Source organism: Lepidochelys olivacea (assembly GCF_965140295.1).
Source record: "Lepidochelys olivacea isolate rLepOli2 genome assembly, chromosome: 1".
NCBI lineage: Eukaryota > Metazoa > Chordata > Testudines > Cheloniidae > Lepidochelys > Lepidochelys olivacea.
In genome coordinates, this window is record NC_140411.1 from 145,382,736 (window position 1) to 145,402,168 (window position 19,433).

At 40.3% G+C, this 19,433-nt stretch overlaps 1 protein-coding gene across 3 annotated transcripts in view; it reads right to left on the reverse strand.

Annotated features, from left to right (window-relative positions):
* Window positions 1-18,879, reverse strand: part of PCYT1B (phosphate cytidylyltransferase 1B, choline) — a 45,216-nt gene extending 26,337 nt beyond the window's left edge. The window contains exons 1-4 of one of the 3 annotated variants that reach the window (XM_084617089.1): window positions 18,639-18,714; window positions 15,484-15,613; window positions 5,078-5,177; window positions 1,204-1,320 (exon numbers count right to left, since the gene is read on the reverse strand). In XM_084617089.1, the coding sequence (XP_084473215.1) occupies window positions 1,204-1,320; window positions 5,078-5,177; window positions 15,484-15,519 (253 nt within the window). In that variant the 5' untranslated portion in view covers window positions 15,520-15,613; window positions 18,639-18,714. Of the gene's footprint in view, window positions 1-1,203; window positions 1,321-5,077; window positions 5,178-15,483; window positions 15,614-18,638 lie in introns of all 3 variants that reach the window. The other 2 variants (XM_084617090.1, XM_084617088.1) reach the window with 2 other exon arrangements.
* Window positions 18,880-19,433: the final 554 nt, after the last annotated feature.

The window sequence follows — 19,433 nt, forward strand, 5'->3', positions numbered from 1 at the left end:
AGATGCACACAGTAAGACAGGTGACACCAGACTTTGATGCAGTGCAAATTTTATGTGGGGATTGATAGTTGACAGTTTTTCACACCCACCAAGAGACAGCACATTATTCGGGGAAACTGATGAAGATGGTTGAAAGCTTGCTCCCACACCCAAAGAACAGTGGGTGAAATGCTGGCCTCACTGAACTCAATGGAAATTTTGCCATTAACTTTAATAAGGCCAGGTTTCACCTCATAGCTCCCTCCTCAGTTTGAGACAAGGTCCCCGACAAAGAGCAGCTCCCCTATGCATTCCCATCTGCTTTCCCTCTACTCTGTCTGGGTCAGCTGGAAGAGCATGGGAGAGCTCTTAAGTGTTTCCTCCATTATGGAACAGATCTTCCCACTACCTACATTTGAACTGAAATAATTTAAGTATAAAACCAAAGTGTGAATAAGAACAAGATGCTGCTTTTCTAATTTTCTTTTTTTTTTTGGCAGAGCTGAGGCAATGATACAAAATAATTCCTCACATTATTCATTTGAATGTTTCAATGAACTCATTTGAGTCACACTTTGTTAATGTTTGAGCAGTAGAGTTTTATTTTTGAAAACCAAATTTCAAAGCAACATGCACTAGTGTTCAAAGACACCAAAACTTAATGCACATGTGCAAGTATTCACATTAGATGTGCTTGCACAATCATCCAGTCAGGAAACAAAAACAATACTTCTCTGATATATGACAACTTTGGAATGTATTTTATCAATCCATAGACTAACAAATTCAAAAAAGTTCCCCAAATAAATGAAAAAGAAATCAAAATCAGCTCATGGATGTTTTGTGAGCTGAAAAATATGCTAAAAATCATTAATTAGATTATTAGTTATAGATTATTCACTCATCTCTACCATTTTATACTCCTGAGACTGTAAAAAAAAAAAAGATAAACACTGGTATGGAGACATTCTGCCCTCAGAGTCATGCAGGCATCTCCCTTTAACTAGACTGGGAACTGTGCATATGTAGCTCTATGACTTGACTCTTACTTTGTTTGACATCATTTTAAGTTGGACTATTTTTTTAAGGTGTAAAATACCATCAAAACGGGAAGTAGTGCTCAAAGTCAGAGTGTATAAACAGCTGCAGTCGAGAATGTGGCAATACTGCTCCTCTGCTACTGCATAATAGAGCCAAAAATCCAGTAAATAGATGTGTTCTTACCTCCTACTAATAAGTAGCTATTTGGGAAGAGAGTTTTGGCTTGCATAAGAGCTCTAGCATGGCCGGAGTGGAAGAGGTCAAATATCCCATCTGCATACACTCTAACTGGTCTGTCAACTGTGGGGAAAGAAACACAACAATGATTTTACTGGAGGATAGCTAATATGATGACAATTTTTAAAAAGGGCTCCAGAGGTGATTCCAGCAATTGCAGGTTGGTAAGTCTGACTTTAGTATCGGGCAAACTGGTTGAAACTATAGTAAAGAACAAAATTGTCAGATGCATAGCTGAACATAATTTGTTGGGGAAGAGTCAACATGATTTTTGTAAAGAGAAATCATGCCTCACCAATCTACTAGAATTCTTTGAGGGGATTGATAAGCATGTGGACAAGGGGGAACCAGTGGATATAGAGTATTTAGATCTTCAGAAAGCCTTTGACAAGGTCCCTCACCAAAGGCTCTTAAGCAAAGTAAGCTGTCATGGGATAAGAGGGAAGGTCCTTTCATGATTGGTAACTGGCTAAAAGATAGGAAACAAAGGGTAGGAATAAATGGTCAGTTTTCAGAGTGGAGAGAGGTAAATAGTGGTGTCCCCCAGGGATCTGTACTGGGACCAGGCCTATTCAACATATTCATAAATGATCTGGAAAAAGGGATAAACAGTGAGGTGGCAAAATTTGCAAATGACACAAAATAGCTCAAGATAGTTAAGTCCCAGGCAGCCTGCGAAGAGCTACAAAAGGATCTCACAAAACGGCGTGTCTGGGCAACAAAATGGCAGACGAAATTAAATGTTGATAGATGCAAAATAATTCACATTAGAAAACATAATCCCAACTATACATATAAAATGATGGGGTCTAAATTATCTGTTACCACTCAAAAAAGAGATCTTGAAGTCATTGTGAATAGTTCTCTGAAAACATCCACTTAATGTGTAGTGGCAGTCCGAAAAGTGAACAGAATGTTGGGAATCATTCAGAAAGGGATAGATAAGACAGAAAATATCACATTACCTCTATATAAATCCATGATATGCCCACATCTTGAATATTGCATGCAGATTGGAATTGGAAAAAGTTCAGAATAGGGCAACAAAAATGATTAGGGGTATGGAACAGCTTCCATATGAGGAGTGATTAATAACTAGGACTTTTCAGCTTGGAAAAGAGATGACTAAGAGGATATGATAGAGGAGTATAAAATCATGACTAGTGTGGAGAAAGTAAATAAGGAAGTGTTATTTACTCCTTCTCATAATATAAGAACTAGGGGTCACCAAATTAAATTAATAGGCAGCAAGTTTAAAACAAACAAACGGAAGTATTTTTTCACACAATGCACAGTCAACCTGTGGAACTCCTTGCCAGAGGATGTTGTGAAGGCCAAGACTATAACAGGGTTCAAAAAATAGCTTGATAAGTTCATGGAGGATAGGTCCATAATGGCTATTAGCCAGGATGGGCAGGGACGGTGTCCCTAGACTCTGTTTGCCAGAAGCTGGGAATGGGCGACAGGGGATGGATCACTTGATGATTACCCAGAAGACAGCATAGTGGGCTAAATGGACCCAGTATGGCCATTCTTCTGTTCTTATGATTTTCAGCTTTAACAGGAGTTATGTGTAAATCCAGCTGATAAGTTTTAGCCTCTGGTAAGAATGTTGTGTTTTTGTTTTTTTTCTCCTCAGATATGCAGAATTACAGTGGGTAAATTTAAAATGTTTAGTCTACTTACTCTTCTACATCCTTTGGAGGCTTCACAGGAGGCGACCAATCAGAGAGGGGCTGGACTGGCCCATATAAGAAGGGCTGCAGAGCAGTTTTGGTCACTCCCCGGAGCTTGAGGAGGGAGGTAGACTGGCTGCCTTGGAGGTTGAAGGCAGTAAGCACCCTGGATAGAGCAGTGCTGCAGGCAGCGATCCAGGGATATAAAGGCAGCTGCTGGTGGGCCACAGGGATCTGCAGGCTGAGGCCCTGTGGCAAGGGCAAAGAGGGTGCTGTGGCCGTGGGGAAGTGGCCCAGGGAAATCTACTGAGGAGTAAGAGGGGGTGCCACAAGCAGTGGCCATCTACAGGATCCTTGGGCCGGGACCCGGAGTAGTGGGCGGGCATGAGTCCTTCCCCTGCCCTCACTTGCCACTGCGGAAGTGGCTAGACTAAGGGACTGTAACATTCCCCTGGAAGCAGGGAGTACAGAGTGCAGTGGCACAGCTGGAGGGCTCTGTCACGAAGATAATGCCCTGGTCCTGGGAGTGATGTGGGTCCCTGGAGCAGAAGTGACTGTGATGAGATGCCACCAGAAGAGGGAGCCCTGGCTAGTAGAGCTGATCCCCAGAACATCCAGCAGGCGGTGCCTCAGTGGTGAGTCCCATCCCATCAGAATCCTCTTTACTGTGTTCTCCCCAAGTTGGCCTCTTATTATCCTCCCTTTTCCCTGAATTCTCACTTGGAAAAAAGGTCTTTTTCCTGTCTCACTCCCTTTGTGTCATTTCACTTTTTTCTCTGCTCCCTGCCTTTTTCTTTTCCTCAGCTTAATGCTGTACACACGTTTGTTTCCTCTTGCAGCTACACCTTTCCTTTTCCCTCAGACGCTTCTCCTTTCTGATTAACCTTTCTATCTTTCCCATTCTTATTGCCTCCTCCTGTTTGCTCCCTACGACCCATCTCTTCCTGAGCCCCACTCATCATGCCCTAGCACTGGGCTGCAGGCCTAAAGGGGTCACTGAGCATCATGCCTGGCCACTTTGCTACAGATAGGAAGTCCCTGTACAACTGAAAGACAAACAACTGGGGCTCTGAGCTTCAAAGCTGCTGCTGCAGTGCAGCAGAAAGGCAGGTCACGGCTCAGGATGATCATATCTCCCATGACTCAGGTGAAATGTGGAGAAAACCATGTTTCTTGGAAAACTCACCGGGAAGATGGGGATGCTTCCTCAAAGCAGGGTAACAGGCAGCTTATTGGGGCCCCCTGTAAAACCATCAGCTGGGATCCTCCCCACCATCTGAAAGGTCCATGATCAAGAGTATTACCTACCCTAAACTCCTCTGCCATGATACCAGATTAGAGGGGAACAGGTGAAGTGTTTAACACTTGTGTTTGTATTATGTAGAAAAATAGTGGATCAACATTTCCATTTAGACAGGCGGAGGGAGGAACTTGTAATGTGGCCATCCAGGATCTCAATAAAGGGAAAGGCTCCCTGATTCCCTAGGGCTGTAATTCCTGTCAGTCATCATGAATCAGCTCATACCCCACACCATTTGGAACTGAAGAATGGGTGCCAAACATTATACTATCATTGTGGGGGGCCCTGATGCTATAGTATTGCCTGCACTGCTGGCCTTGACTGTCATGGTAATGTCAGAAAGGAAAAAGTGATTTCTCACCACTATAGATACTCAGGCAGAGTACATATATACACTCATAAGCTGTGGTGCTGTCAGAGGAGATATATCACAGCTGTGATGCAGAGGCCATGAAGTGTGTTTCAAAATGTGAGGAAAACACTCATTTTAGCCAGTATCCCATATGATTTCGGTATCCAAATAACCTGTGTGTTGAGATTTGCTGAGTTACCTCTTATGTCCAAATCTCACTCCCCAGCATTTTTATACCTGTTGAGAAAGTAACCCTGTATATTTAATAACTACATTAAAGTGTGTGGGCTGTATCATTAAGAAACCATAAATATCCTTTCGTTACACCTCCCTGAGCCCCAAGGCAGCACACGCTGCTCCTCCTTCTCCCAAATGAAGAGTGCTATTGTAATAGTGAAATACTTTCACAGCTGAAAGGCCATGTCTGTGGAAGCTGCTCTTAGTCCTGTTAATGCCGCTGTCGGCAAAGTCTTGATTAATTGGACGTCTCACCTGGTGTTCCCAGGCGGGCCTGAGTGATGGTTAGTTTCTCATGCGGGGCTTGGCACTGACAGCTTATTTCATCGGCAAATGGAGCAGGTGCAATCAGAGTCTGGAAGGCAATGGAGGGGTAGAGACAGAAAAAAAAATTACATGAGCAAATATCTAGTTCGTTCTTCAACTAGGAAGACAAACCTGAATCATTTCATTGTATGTCAGCTAGTCCTAACTGAGCATAATGATGGCTTGTTTCCTTTTTGAAATCACTCATGAGCTCATGCAATTTATACAAAAAGTGCCAATTAACCACTGAAGAGACTATGGTGTTTATAAAACACCTTGCAAACTAAACCTTGGTCTTAGTCAAGAAGCTCTAATGTTTTGGAAATGGTTCAGGAAAATAAACAATCTATCCACACACTGAATTCAGGTCTCTCTGGCTACAGGCCCAGAGTGTAAGAAGCTTAGTTCTTGGACTGTTGATTGTATGAGCTTTCTCTTTCCCTGGGCTACGTCTTGTGTACTGAGGAAATCCAAAACAATCAGCTGGCACAGTAGCTTGTCTGCTGGAGAACTCAATCAGGGTGAATAGGGTTCCATTTTCCTTAGCATCTTTCCTGCAATTTTCAGATAAAACATCTACTTTTTGCTATTTATCATTTGTGAGCACGGGATGGTTGTACTCAGATCAGTGTCCAAATGCCCAGGAGATAAAACACTCACATATATACTAGAAGTAACTGAAAAACTGATTAGACCCTAGGATTTTGGAAGACACTGACTGACCATCTCCTCACTAGCTTTTGAGTGGATTGGGCACAAACTCCACCCACTGACAGAAATTAGATATAAACTACCTGTGTTGAATTTTTCATCAAGCAAGGATCCTTGATACTTCATTTTATTATTTATAAAGGGCATAGAAAGCCAGGGCTGGACTAAGGTAGGAAATCCCAGTGAAATTCTGACTGATTTATCTGGAATTTCTTTCATTATTATTTTTTGTATTGAAGTAATACTTAGATACCCTGAGATCAGAGCCCCATTTTATTAGATGGGGCTATATATACATATAATAAGAGAGAGTGCTTGAAGAGTTTATTCTTGAAAAGTACAAGAAAGACAAAGGGTGGGAGAAATGAGGTGGTATATCCCTATTTTACAGATAGGAACCTCCTGATGCAGCAAGAGATTAAATGTTTTGTCAGGAAGTTGTCAGCAATTATAACCTCTGGTATTATATGCCTTGCACCTTGTGATTTGATATGGGGGGGAAATACCATTTGCTTGTTAGTTTTGAAATCTCCATTAGTTGAAAGTAGTAATCAATTAACAATAAAAAGGTTTTCTCCTTTGTCAAATGCAAATACATCCCCTATTAGTCTTTGGGATTTCATGGCCTTGCATCATCTGTCTTGTTTTATTGTTCTTTGGAAGAGACTGAATGGAGCACACTAAGTTGTCCTATCTGTTATTTGAGCACTCATCATTGGCCATAACAAAGTATTTCTTGCCCTTTATTTACATTTTTCAATACTTAGAAGACTGCTGTGTCATTTAGTGGGCATTTCTCAGCAATGCTAGAACACTGTGTCTGACTCCTTTTACCAAAAATTGCCCACTTATCTCATTTATTTTCTTGGAATGGCTGATATGGTTTCAAGTTGATGACTAACTTTGCTCTTAATTTAGGCCATTCCTGTAAATATTATTTTTTCTTGATGATGAATCTCCATACTTGACAGGCACTTGCAATGGGACCCTTTGTTTCTTGAGCTGAGAGGGTGGTTTCCACTTTACATAAAAGTGAACTCTAGGATTTGTTTGTAGCCTATCTTGGTTGGGATTCACCACCAATATTGCTTTTATAAAACTCTTATCACTCCTACAGATTTAAAAAATCTCATGTATTGCAGTGAAGCAGCCCTACTTTCACTGATGCCTTCATCATGTTAAATGTAACTGCCAAAATTAAAAATAAAATATGGGAAAATCAAACTTTTTGTTTGGGTTCTGTGGAAGGGAATCCTGTTCAACTAGCTGCCTACATAGCACACTGCACACTCATTTCTTTATTTTCTAATCACTGTCTTTTTGCTTCTGTCTCCGTGATTGTTGAGTGCTAAACTGCCTTTTTATCTCCAAGCAATGTCAAGTTACACAACATCCCACACAGGCTGCTTCATACTGGGATAAAGAGGAAGGGAGGAATGTTAAAACAATAATGGCCATGGTCTGAGGCCTGCAACTGATAATCACATCCTAGCTAGGTACAGGCTGTTTCCTGGAAGATTATTTGAAGAAAATAGGTCTGGTTTGCAGCAAGAGATTTTTTATTTCTTTATTTATTTTTTGCGAGTCAGAGTAAACCTTTTACCCATATACATGTCTTTTTCAATACTGAGCAGCTTTTTCTCTCAGCCCCTACTAAAGCCAAGGACATCCTGTTTTAGCTTCCCACTAGCCTGGGTCTTGTTAGAAAAGGTCTTGCCAATTCTTTTCTTACCATGTGCCCTCTTGACCTTCAGACATTAAAACAGACAGTAATTAGGGACAAGAGAGTAAAATCAGGAATATGTCAAGGAGGAACACGCATTCAGAAATGCATAAAAATGTGCTTCTGGATCAAACAGAATACAAAGAAGACTCTCAATTGGTACCTGAGGCTGTGTCATTGAATCTAAACTAGGAAAAACTTTCGCTGAACCGAGTCACTTTTGAAAATGGAACTTGGCTATCCAAGTTACTTAGCCCTGAGAGGAGCAAATTGGAATGCCGAAATACCTTTAAAAATCTGGGCATAAGTGCCCAATTTAGCCCTTGGCTATAGTAATTGTAAAAACAATATGAAATCATCCTGACAACACTGAAATTCCCGCTCTGTTCTAACCAGCTTGAAAACTGTTTCAGCTATACTGGAGCCATAGTATAGACCAGGCTTGGGTGGCCTGAACTGTTTTTATTGAATTGGTTTCAAAATCACCTTAAACCAGTTCAGCAAAATCAGTGGTTTTGAAATCAGGTGAGTATAAATTTTTCAGGCCACCCAACCCTATAGCTCCAATTAGTTTTTAAAATGGTTAGAATTTGTGGGGAAATCTCCCTGGTGTAGACAAGCCATCTCTCTTTAGCCTGAAGATCCCTGTGTACCAGCTGAGCAGTGGATCTAATTTTGCATGCTGTCTCCCGGCCTATCAAATTTGGGTGTGGAGGATCTGGCATGATGATTGGTTTGAGATCCACATTACCACTGCACCTGGTTTCTGTCCTTCAAATAAGTAATTTCTAAGGCAGTGTTTCCCAAACTTGTTCTGCCGCTTGTGCAGGGAAAGCCCCTGGTGGGCCTGGCTGGATTGTTTACCTGCCATGTCCACAGGTTTGGCCGATCACGGCTCTCACTGGCTGCAGTTTGCCGCTCCAGGCCAATTGGGACTGCAGGAAGTGGCGCGAGCCGAGGGACGTACCGGCCGCCGCTTCCCGCAGCCCCCATTGGCCAGGCACAGCGAACCGCGGCCAGTGGGAGCCGCGATCCGCTGAACCTGCGGATGCGGCAGGTAAACAAACCGGCTGGGCCCACCAGGGGCTTTCCCTGCACAAGCGGCAGAACAAGTTTGGGAAACACTACTCTAAGATAACCATGTGTTCTTGGCTCAAATCACTAGCTGTGGCTGACAACACAGATCAGATTATTTAGTTTCTTTTTATTTGAGTGTACAAAGAATGTTGCAATAAAAGGGCTTGCTTGCTTGCTATGTCCCCACCAAGGAAATATCTCTCTCCATCCATTTGCCAGCATATTATATTTCAAAGAAATTTGCCAACCAGGACACTGAAGGTAACTCTTTTCTCCCCATTTATCCACCTGTGCCAGTGACTTCAGAAAAACACTGAGCCAGAGAAAATGTAAACAAATAATATTTTAGTTCAAAAACAAGAGTACTAATGAACAGTGTGGTTAATTCTGCCATGGTGGCATCTACCTGGATATAGTTATCCAGGAACTGCCTTCTGTTTCTGGTGCAATTCCCATGCCTGAAATTTGCAGTGAGAGGGTTGCAGAATATAGCCTGGCTCCTTATTTTTCTTTCATCTGTCTCTTCATGTTTTATGCCTTGATTGTTAAACCCTAGCTGATTTACTGTTGAAAAGGACACAGGTGAACAGAGACAATTTGGAGGCAATAATTTATAGAAAATTTTGGAACTGACTTCCTCATTCCCCGCCCCCCCCCAAAAAAAAGAAAAAAAAAGAGAATAGTTTTTATAAAGGGTTTGAGTTACCTTCATCTGACTCTATGTGCTAGCGAAGAATTCAAATGTCTCCAAAGGGGGGGGGAAATCATCAGAACTCTTGCCAGGAGAAGCCCCCAGTCCGGATTACTTCCTTAAACCAGTAAGAATAGACCTGTAGGCCCAGCTTTCCCCTTCTTGCCAGGGAAACTCTCCTAGAAAGTTTCCCTGATATCAGATTATGAAGCGTTTGCTGAGATTTCTCCAATTCTCTAAATAAACTCATTCAATACAGTGAAACTGGTAGAGCTATACAAGGAGGAATTTGGCTTGTGGATTCTAAATCAGATGGCTGTCCAACAATTATTAAAGGCACACTGTCTAAATATATTTTACAAAGTGCTGTTACTTGTAACCCCTACAATTTCTGTAACTTTATGAGAATGGGGTGGGGAACTGATTTAAGGAGCTCTCTCCCCTTCCATCTATTGAAAAACTGAGACAGAAGATCTGAGGAGCAGATTATATTTGCACAGATGCACCTACTTTGTGTAGGTGATCAGCAGAGAGACCTATTTTAAAAAATGATCAATTTTGGCTGCTTTGGGTTAAAATGTACTTTAATTTTGGGTGCAGAGGTAATGAAATGTTGATCCTTACTGTATAATGAAAGGGCAGCAGAACTGTCCTTAGCCTGCCCTAACTGATGGGGGTTACCCTAAGTTTACCTCATTTGCTAAGCAGGGGGTAAGGATGCCAAATCCAAGTGAAAGTCAGAGAGCGTGGAGACAGGGGTTTCTACCTAGTGGTGTGACCTCTTTTTAAGGAGTCCTAGATATCATTTGATCCTCCCTCTCCAGTGTTTAAAAATAGACTCCATTGAGAGTCCTTATTTCTGCTCAGTAATCACTACCACTGAAATCATTCAGCAGGTCTAGGGGCCTGAACATTAGACCTGGTTTGTGGACAGTGTCGTGGTGAAAAGCAACACAGCGGATTCAGCATCAAGTGAGGTTCCCCACTACCCAGTGAAATCACTAAGAAGTGGGCTAAGTGGTGGTTAGCATTCTAGCATTGTGGCTAGAGGCAGTGAGCAGTGTAAGTGGAAAGCGGAAGCAGCAGTGAGGAGTGGCAGGGATGACAGCGGCAGGGGTCACCCGTGGCAACGCAGGCATTGCTCAACCATTCCCCTCCCTTCAGGGGTGGGAGGTGAAGCTGTATCAATGCACCACTGGATTCTGGGACTTTGCTGACTTCACACAACAAACCGTGAGTGGGTGCAGTGGAGGGAAAGGGGAGTGGCATGCTAATGGCCATTTGTCTATTGGACTTTCACACTGCACGGTGGAAAACTGAGCAAAGGACACTGCCCAAGATACCGTGGAGGCAGGTGTTTACTTGTAGTTTGCATGCTTTTGAATCACTGTGGTGTTTTTCCAAAGTAATACTGTGTTCCCTCTCTCTTGTAATAAGTTTTCTTTTGTTGTGCACACCCTCAGCGCTTGTGAGCAGGGAAGTCTTGCCTCTTAGTGTATGTCTACCCAGCATTTCAAAACCCACAGCTGTGAGTCTCAGAGCCTAGGTCTACAAATTCGGGTTTGTGCTACGGCATTAAAAAAAGCTGTATAGGCATTTGGGCTTGGCCTCTGAGGCCCAGAGAGGTGGATAGATTTCAGAGCTCCAGCCCCAGATGCAATGTCTACAGTGCTGTTTTTAGTGCCATAGTGTGAGCCCTGTGAGCCTGAGCCAGTAGTTCTGGCCTCTGAGACTCATTCCTGCAGATTTTAAAACGCAGTGTAGACATTCCCCTGGATGCCTCTACGGGTGGTGATTAGTTTTCCCAGTTTTCTGAGTGGGGATTCAAGCTGGTTCTGGTTTATATTGTTAAGAGGAACATTATAAAAATGTTAAGAGGAACTGTAGATCTTGAACTCGGCCCTTTTTGCTGCCACCACCACCTTGGAGGTTTTCAGTTGGTTTACTTGATATGTTTGACAGCACTTAGTGTACAGTCAGTTTCATTATATCCCTTAGAACAGGGGTGGGTTGGGTTTGTTTGTGTGGGTCTTTCACACAGCAACAAGGGAGAGAAAACATTTTTGAAAATAGGAAAATGTTGTAAAACCACAGAATTAGCAGGAGGATTCAGGGACAATACTTTACACTACTTTTATCTCATTTTTTAACTCCCTACATTTCATGTTGACAGTCTCTTAAAAGCAGAGAGAGACTTTAGACCAGTTCCAAACTGAACACTGATTTCAATGGAACTAATCCCATGTATATAGACTACTCATGTAAGGACTTGTAGCACTGGACCCATAGTTTGCAAACAGTGACTACAAATCAGGAACATGAAAATCTGAGGGGAAAATTTAAAGCAGTTTTCAACATGTTTGTTAAGAATAAAATACTACCAAAAATCTTATAAGTAACTGAAGAATGAGAAATATACACATGCTGGGTCTATAAAACATTAGGCCTAAAATATGAGCATTCCTTGCAGATGAAGAATCTCTTAAGGCAGCAGTTCTCAAACTTTAGCAACCCAAGGACCCCCACTTTGATTTAAAATTTTTCACGGACCCCCAGGCCCCACCTCCACACCACCCCTTCCCCCAAGGTCCCATCCCTGCTCCTCCTCTTCCCGCTCCTCCCTTTCCCCTCCTTTACCCCAACTCTTTCCACCCCTCCCCCAAGTACCCCCATCCCCACTCCTCCTCCTTCCTCCCAGTGCCTCCTGCATGCCACTGAACAGCTGTTCAGCGGTGTGCAGGAGGCACTGGGAGGGAGGGGGGGAGTTGATCAGTGGGGCCCATGGACCCCAGTTTGAGAAACACTGCCTTAAGGACTATCTAGGTCTGCCTCTGGGTAGTCAAGGAATGCCTCTTGAAGGACCAGGTGTTCAGGGAGTGAATTTTTACTCCTGGGGATAGGTGTCTGATTTAAGATTCTTTTTTGCATCTATTATTTCATGATATTACCTCACAATTATAAATTAAAACTATATTACCAGTAACCATGACCCAGCTGAGGTGTATTACACTGCAGTTACAACTTAACTGCCCCTTTATCTCTGTGTACCTCCAGGTAAAGATTCTGCAAGTGGAATTTAGTTAAAAGTTCTGTTGATGATGCATGAACCAAAAGAGAATCCAGCTCATTCTCACAGATTTCTATTGACTCTGCAGTGCCAATATGAATAAAGAGTAATTCGGAATAATCTATTTATATTTTTAATAATATTTTTTAAAAATTCATCCAATTTGCAAACAATCCAGACAGGCTTTTTCCCAAGTACTATCTGGGTTCATCCTCCATAAAGTCATGTTATGCATTACTAATCTTTGTGTAATAATTATTGACTGACTAATAATCACAAGATGCAAGTATAAGTTTCAGAAAGAAAGGAACAATGCAGAAAATTCTTCCCATCATTTTACAAAAGCACATGGTGATATGTATAGATTCATAGCTTTTTAGGCCAAAAGAGATCATTATGATCTAGTCTAACCTGCATTTCAAGAAGTGGTTTCTGCATCAAGCCCATAGGCTCTAGCTCAAACAGAAATTATCTTTTAGAAAGTATGATATATTTTAGAGGTATGTTGGGTCCCAAACTCAAACAAAGCACAAGTGAAAGAACCAAATATGTACCAAACATCAGGTACACAAGATGGAAACAGGCACAGTTCTGCAATTCAACACTGCCTCGGTACAGACAAGCATTTCATGGGAGTTAGCCACCAACACAGAGCCACAAAAGAACAACTCAAGAACAATTCTTTCATCAACCTAGCAGCATCTACTTCTGGTCTTAGGTTGGCTTACTTACATCACACGGGGCATGAAGTTTTTCATGGCCCTGATCAATGTAGTTAAGCCGACCTAACTTTATAGCGTAGACCAACCCTTAGTTTTGGCAAACCTTTGTATATAGAGCTGGCTGTGTTGGTGGTTTTTATATATGTATTCTGACAAATGTGAATAGTTCTTAGCTCCTTCCTATGGGTTTTTTCTGCTTTAGTATTTTTTATGTAGTAAATGCCTTGCTTTTGTTGTCTAGTTACAGTAGCCTTTTTACTCATCTTTCTTTAGGCTGTGATATAGACATTCACAATAACTGAAAAAAATATTGTTTGAGAAATAGACAATGTTCAACTGAAACAGCAAGTTCCAAATAGCATAACACACATACATGTGAGCAAGAAATACAATACATTCTATAGTACATAATATTCGCACCAGTTCTCCTATGCTGTGTGTGACTCTTGTAATGACATCTCAGTAGTTCTATATATCTGATAAATGATGCAACGTCTTGTTGCCAACATAATTTAGATATGTAGCAATGGTGTGACTCTTAGTGAAGTGAAAGGCAAATCACTCTCTAATTTTTGGTGGTGATGTGCTGCAGGCAAAGAAAAAATATTTTAAAAGCGTGCCAAAGAAAGTCATGGACATACAAAGGAAGGCCAGATTTGACATCCTTTTTAAATTTTTGGTCCAAAACAGCCAGAATTCATGAATACTAGTTTCGGGTCCAAATACAGTACACACCTTGTGCAGGGCTAAGATCACCTACATTTAGTCAAACCATGTCTCTTTTAAGCTTCAGGCACAGCCTTATTACTCAGTCATCTGTTCTAATGCTCCTTTTCCATGACAGCTGTACCTCAGCATAGATCCAAATTGAAGAAGCGCTGATGGCAGGCTCCCTAAATCACATCAAATTGTGGAAAAACAAAAGGATGGCTGGTTTTGTAACTATATAATAAATAACTATATAATAAAGCCCTTTATATCTATAATGTTACTAACTATAAAAGTTAAAATCATATGCATTTGTTGAGGAGTTTACTTGTGTGAACTGGTAAGAATATCTGAAATACTTCTAGAGCTGTTATGTATGAAGCATCCTGAATCACTATTTAAATATCAAATCAGACAAAAAGGAAAAAAAGTCAGAGATCAAAATATTGAAAGTCAAGGCCAATACAATTTTTAGATATAGCTTCTTCAAATTTCATACTTAGTCGCATCAGTGGGGAATAATCTCTGCAGCCATTATAGCTCTAGTTTAAACCATTATTATAGCTTCACTGAGTGAGACTAATATATACTAATCTTTCTCATCTACTCTTAACTGAAATGTTAGCATTTTTCAAAACTCCTGAATAATTTCACCAACACAACTAGCATATTTTAAAAAAAATACTGTAAAAATTATTAAAGCCCCTAAGATTAAAAATTTCAAAAGTTTCTAAGTGACTTGAGAACCTAAGTCCTCTTTTCTAAAGGAACTGAAGGCATTTAGGAACCTAAGTCTCATTGAAAGTTAATGGGACTTAAGCTCCGAAGTCATGTAGGTGCTTTTGAAAATTTTACTCCTAGAGACTTATTTTGGAAGGAAGAGACAGACAGTATGAGTAAAGAAAACTCCCACGGCACTTCAGTGAAAGGTCAAACCAAGTGGTAGTCCTTCAGGATTGTTTTCAGGTAAGTTTCTATGTGTATTGTTTTTTAACTTCAGAACTGTAATTATAAATTGCCATTGCTTCTTTTTGTTACAGACACTGTCTGGGATTGTCTCCAACCCCACCCGTGAGCATGTGAATTGTCGTTATTATTTAATATTTAGGTTGTGGTAATTCCCACTGGGTGATAGATGCTTTCCAAACCCGGATAAAGACACAGGCCCTGTTCCTGCAAGGAACCAGGAGCTATCCACAGGGAATTAATTGCAGAATCAAGCCCAAGACTGCATCATCATAAACAAACTAAATAAATAGGTTCAAACTGCTGCATCTTCCAAATTAACTCCCTCCCTCCCCCTTTGATCTTCTCTATTCCACATGCCTCTGCTTCCTAGCTAAACTAAGAGCTTGCTTATACTGTGGATTTTTAGCCACCTGAGGCTAAAGGTCACTGAAGGTGTGTGAAGAACGGAGCTATTAATTGGCAGGCAGATGCACGAAAATAGGGAACACAGAATAGGAGAATTAGAGGGAAGGATGGAGCAGGGAGTATCTATTTCAATATGAATTCTTAGTGGAGCCTCTGACTGACTTTTTTTTTTTAGTTCAAAAATCCCAGACAGCATCTGCAAAAAAAAGAAAGTCATGGCAATTTAAATAAACAGTCCTACCTACAGGAAAACCTCATATTTCAATACACATTGAAACTTACCTGAAAACTGACTTCAGTATCTCCTGCTTTCCTCATTCACTGAAGGACACAGAAGTTTCCTTTAGTCCTACTGTGACACTTCCTGCCAAGATGGCAGCCTCCATGACATAAAGTCAGAGGGATTGACTGACTGAAAAAGAAATATTTACATTGTGACAGATATTAATTAAAATATTTGCTGTTTGGGGGTATCAAATAAACAATTCTTTTTTTAATTAAAAAGCCAATAACAGTAAATATCTACAATACAAAATATCTATTTATGAAGTCTACTAACTCCAATTCCTTCTGTGAAAATATGTATTGACCTATGAAAGTTTCATTATTAATTAGTGGACACTTTCTTCAACCATTTCATGTTTTTTTATCTAATTTTGAATTATATGTATATTTAGATTTAAACAGTAGGTTTTTTTTAAAAAACCTGCCTATACAAAGAGTTCTGGGTGCCCTGACTATTCATTACTCTCACACCAACATAATGACCATCCAGCAGCATGAAAAAAATAATTTGAAAATAACACAAACTCAGCTCACTAATATTACATAATCGCCTGATAGCAAATTAAAATACAGTTTAATAAAATTACAGTAAAGTTCTTTTAATTAGGACTCCCCAGTGGACAGCCTTGTATCCCGGTTAAGTGGCTGTCCTAGTTAATGGTCCAACTCAACTCCCATTGACATCTTAGGAGTTGGTTCAGCAACTAAGAGAAGAGGCTATTTAAAAAATCTGAAAAGACTTAAAATGAAATCCAGTACTGGACTGACTAAGAATAATGGACTAGATCCTCAGCTGATGTAGTGGCATAGTTCCATAGTTTTCAATGGAGCTATGCTGACTTACACCAGATAAGGATCTGGTCACATATACACTACTTTCCATGTTTAGTTGATCTTTATTAGTTCTTTTAATCTTTATCATTTTTGTACATAAAGAACAAAGCTTAGAAATTCAAGCCTTTTATTACTCTAAGTTCCATTTAACCCTTCTGGGCATTGGCTATCAATATTTTCCCTTTAAGACACACTTTTGCCAAAAGAGTTCTGATTAAGCAGCAGTCAGGACCATTCACTATCATGTGGATAGTGGATTGTATTCTTAAATATTCAGGACTATTAGGTAGACTATATTGTATTCTTAAATATTCTGACTTTTCCTCTATTTCAACATTGGCACATTTATTTCAGCAAGTATGGAGGTAAGGTAGATATGAAGTCCCACAATCTCATCTTGGAAGTATGAGTTTTCCATAAATCTTTATTCCAAGTATCTCTATTGTCATTACTGATTTATTAATACTCATGAAGCTCTAAAACAGATCATTATGAGTTCCTGTTTTGCTATGTACTCTGGTTACCACCTTCATTTCCATAGGAATTCTACTGGAATGACATACTGTAAATACCTGCTTCACACTGACATTTCGTCCTTTAAATTCTTTTTATGTGACAGGATAGACGGGATATAATGTATTCAAAAGGGCTGTATTATGTGTAAGAAAAACCTTAACAAACAGCATTAGTAAACACAGTGCAGTACAAACATTTTTTAAAAAAAACCCACCCAAAGCCTTTCCATTTATAAATTAACAGGTTTTATTTTTAAAAGTTGTTAGTTCATTATAAGAAGAGCTAGTGGAAAATGTTAATTTAGGCCAATTCCAGCAACTGTTGCTATTTGTCAGAACAGTATAATATTTGAAATATAGTGTTAAATGTAATTATTGAAGTTGGATTCTTTAAAATTGTTTTAATTAAGGTTGTGATTTAATTCTGGTGGTAAATGATCTCATTTCCAGTGCTAAACTATTGCATAAGTCATACAGTGTCACACCTTACTGATATCCATTTCTTGGGCTTCTTTCATATATATCATCATTATCCGGGCCTTGCGGTAACACATATAGGGAAAGGTTAACAATTACCCTTGTCAAGAATAATAAACCAGACAGTCTTATATGCGGAACAACAATAAAAACATTCCAAATGTAAGAAAGATTAGCATATGAAAATACACAGTTCTAGGATGTTTGCACTTAGGATGCAGCACCCTGAATGGAGCCTGTGCTTGTTTGACTGTGAAGTGGCCTGGTCTGCCTGAATGAGCCTTTTGTCACCTTCAGTCAAAAACTAATAACTTGTTTAATTATTACACACCTTCCCAGCCCCACAAAGTCCCATTTCTCCACACTGCACCTTCAAACAGCACTCTTTTAATCAATTGGCAAGCTCCCCTCTCAGATATAAAGGATGGGTGGCATTTACCATAATTTAGAGTGCTAAATTCCATTAGAAGCCTGTCCTCCAAAGTTCTTCATGACTTTAGAAAAGCAGCAAGTAACACTTCATTATCTTGTCTTATTTGTTAAAAAGCTGAATCCTGCCTGATGCAGAATGGACCTGCAGAACGCTGGGAGTGAAACTGAATAGTGATGGTGGACGAGGGTTGAATTCAATACATCAGACATACAGGGATAAAGGAATGCTCTACCGTATATGCAGCCGGCTTCTCTGAATGCACTGTTGTCATACACTAATTAAGACCTGCAGCTCTTCTTTTAATGCAGCTTTCCGGAGTCACATGCTTTCCATACCCTGAAGTGAAATCATGGATGCGTACACTGGCAATCTCATTAGAACCTTTTAGAAATGTGGGTGATCTTGCCATATCATTCCGTCCCCTGGCCCCCCATGCATCCTTAATTCACTGTCTTTTGTTTAGGGATATGGCAATTCTGCTTATCTGTCATTTTATTTCCCAAAGTCAGCACAAAGACAAAGAACAAGCAAGGATACAATGAACAGCTTGCTGTAAATCTGAACCTAAAAAGGCTAAAGAAAAATGCCATTTTTACATTTTCTGACAGGTTTTGTTATAGAAAGAGACCTGCCATAACAGAATATTAACCTCTTCCTCACAGACAAAAATACAATAATCCTATATCATCTGTATTTTTTCCACAGCTGGTACAATAGTTTTTTGTAATCCAAGTTCTCCCAGTGCAGACCCTAAACACAATCAATTGAGATAGATTAGGCTGCAGCTGAATTCATATTTACATGTTAAATCTTTGAACAATTGATTCCTTTACATTCTAATAAGGCAAAGAGCTCTTGGGTGACAAATACATGCATCCTTTGTCTTTACTTACCAACTGAGGCTGAGGGCATGTGTGTTCTATCTCCTCCATGGTTTCTGAAAGAAGCTCATTAGAAAGGGATTTTGGGATACCTGTTTCTGACTCAGCATCGGTGGTGAGCACTGGCATGGCCAGTGAATGTTTGTTTTTCTCCGCGATGCCCTCTCTGCTGTTCTCTTCACAGACAGATAATGTTTTTCTTTGTCATGTAATTCCCTCCCGCACCCCCTCACCTTTCTTTTCTCTCCCTTCCCTTGAGGAATTAAAGGTTTTTCTTTCAAGGAGAAGTGAAGAGGAAAGGCCTCAGTTTATCACTATGACAACCAGCCAGCAACAGAGCAGCTGGTGTGGGATACAGTATTCTCATTTGCATGATGTCTTCTGGTTGGTTCCTGTCACCATAGTACCACTCCATCTGATTTATGTGCTGTATTGATATTAGATGATACACACAGCAGCAGAACTTATGGGAGGAGGGGTTGTTTAGCACTATAAAACTTTGTTAATGTGAACAAACACAGTTCACTCTACATATCAGACAACCCCCCCTTCCCAAGATACATATTAAAATTCTCTCAAATTATACCCCCCTCTGGCATGATTAATAGAGAAAGGTACTCATTTTTTGCATGTAACCAAGCTTTAATTAGTATTGCACTCTGTTGGAGATTTATAGACAAAAACTGAGGACCACATTTTTATATATGGGGGACTAAGATGCATGTGCAAAAAAAGTGTGCATTTATTGCACGTACAAAACCCATACTTGCAGGCACAACTATAAATTGTTACATACAGATACCAGAT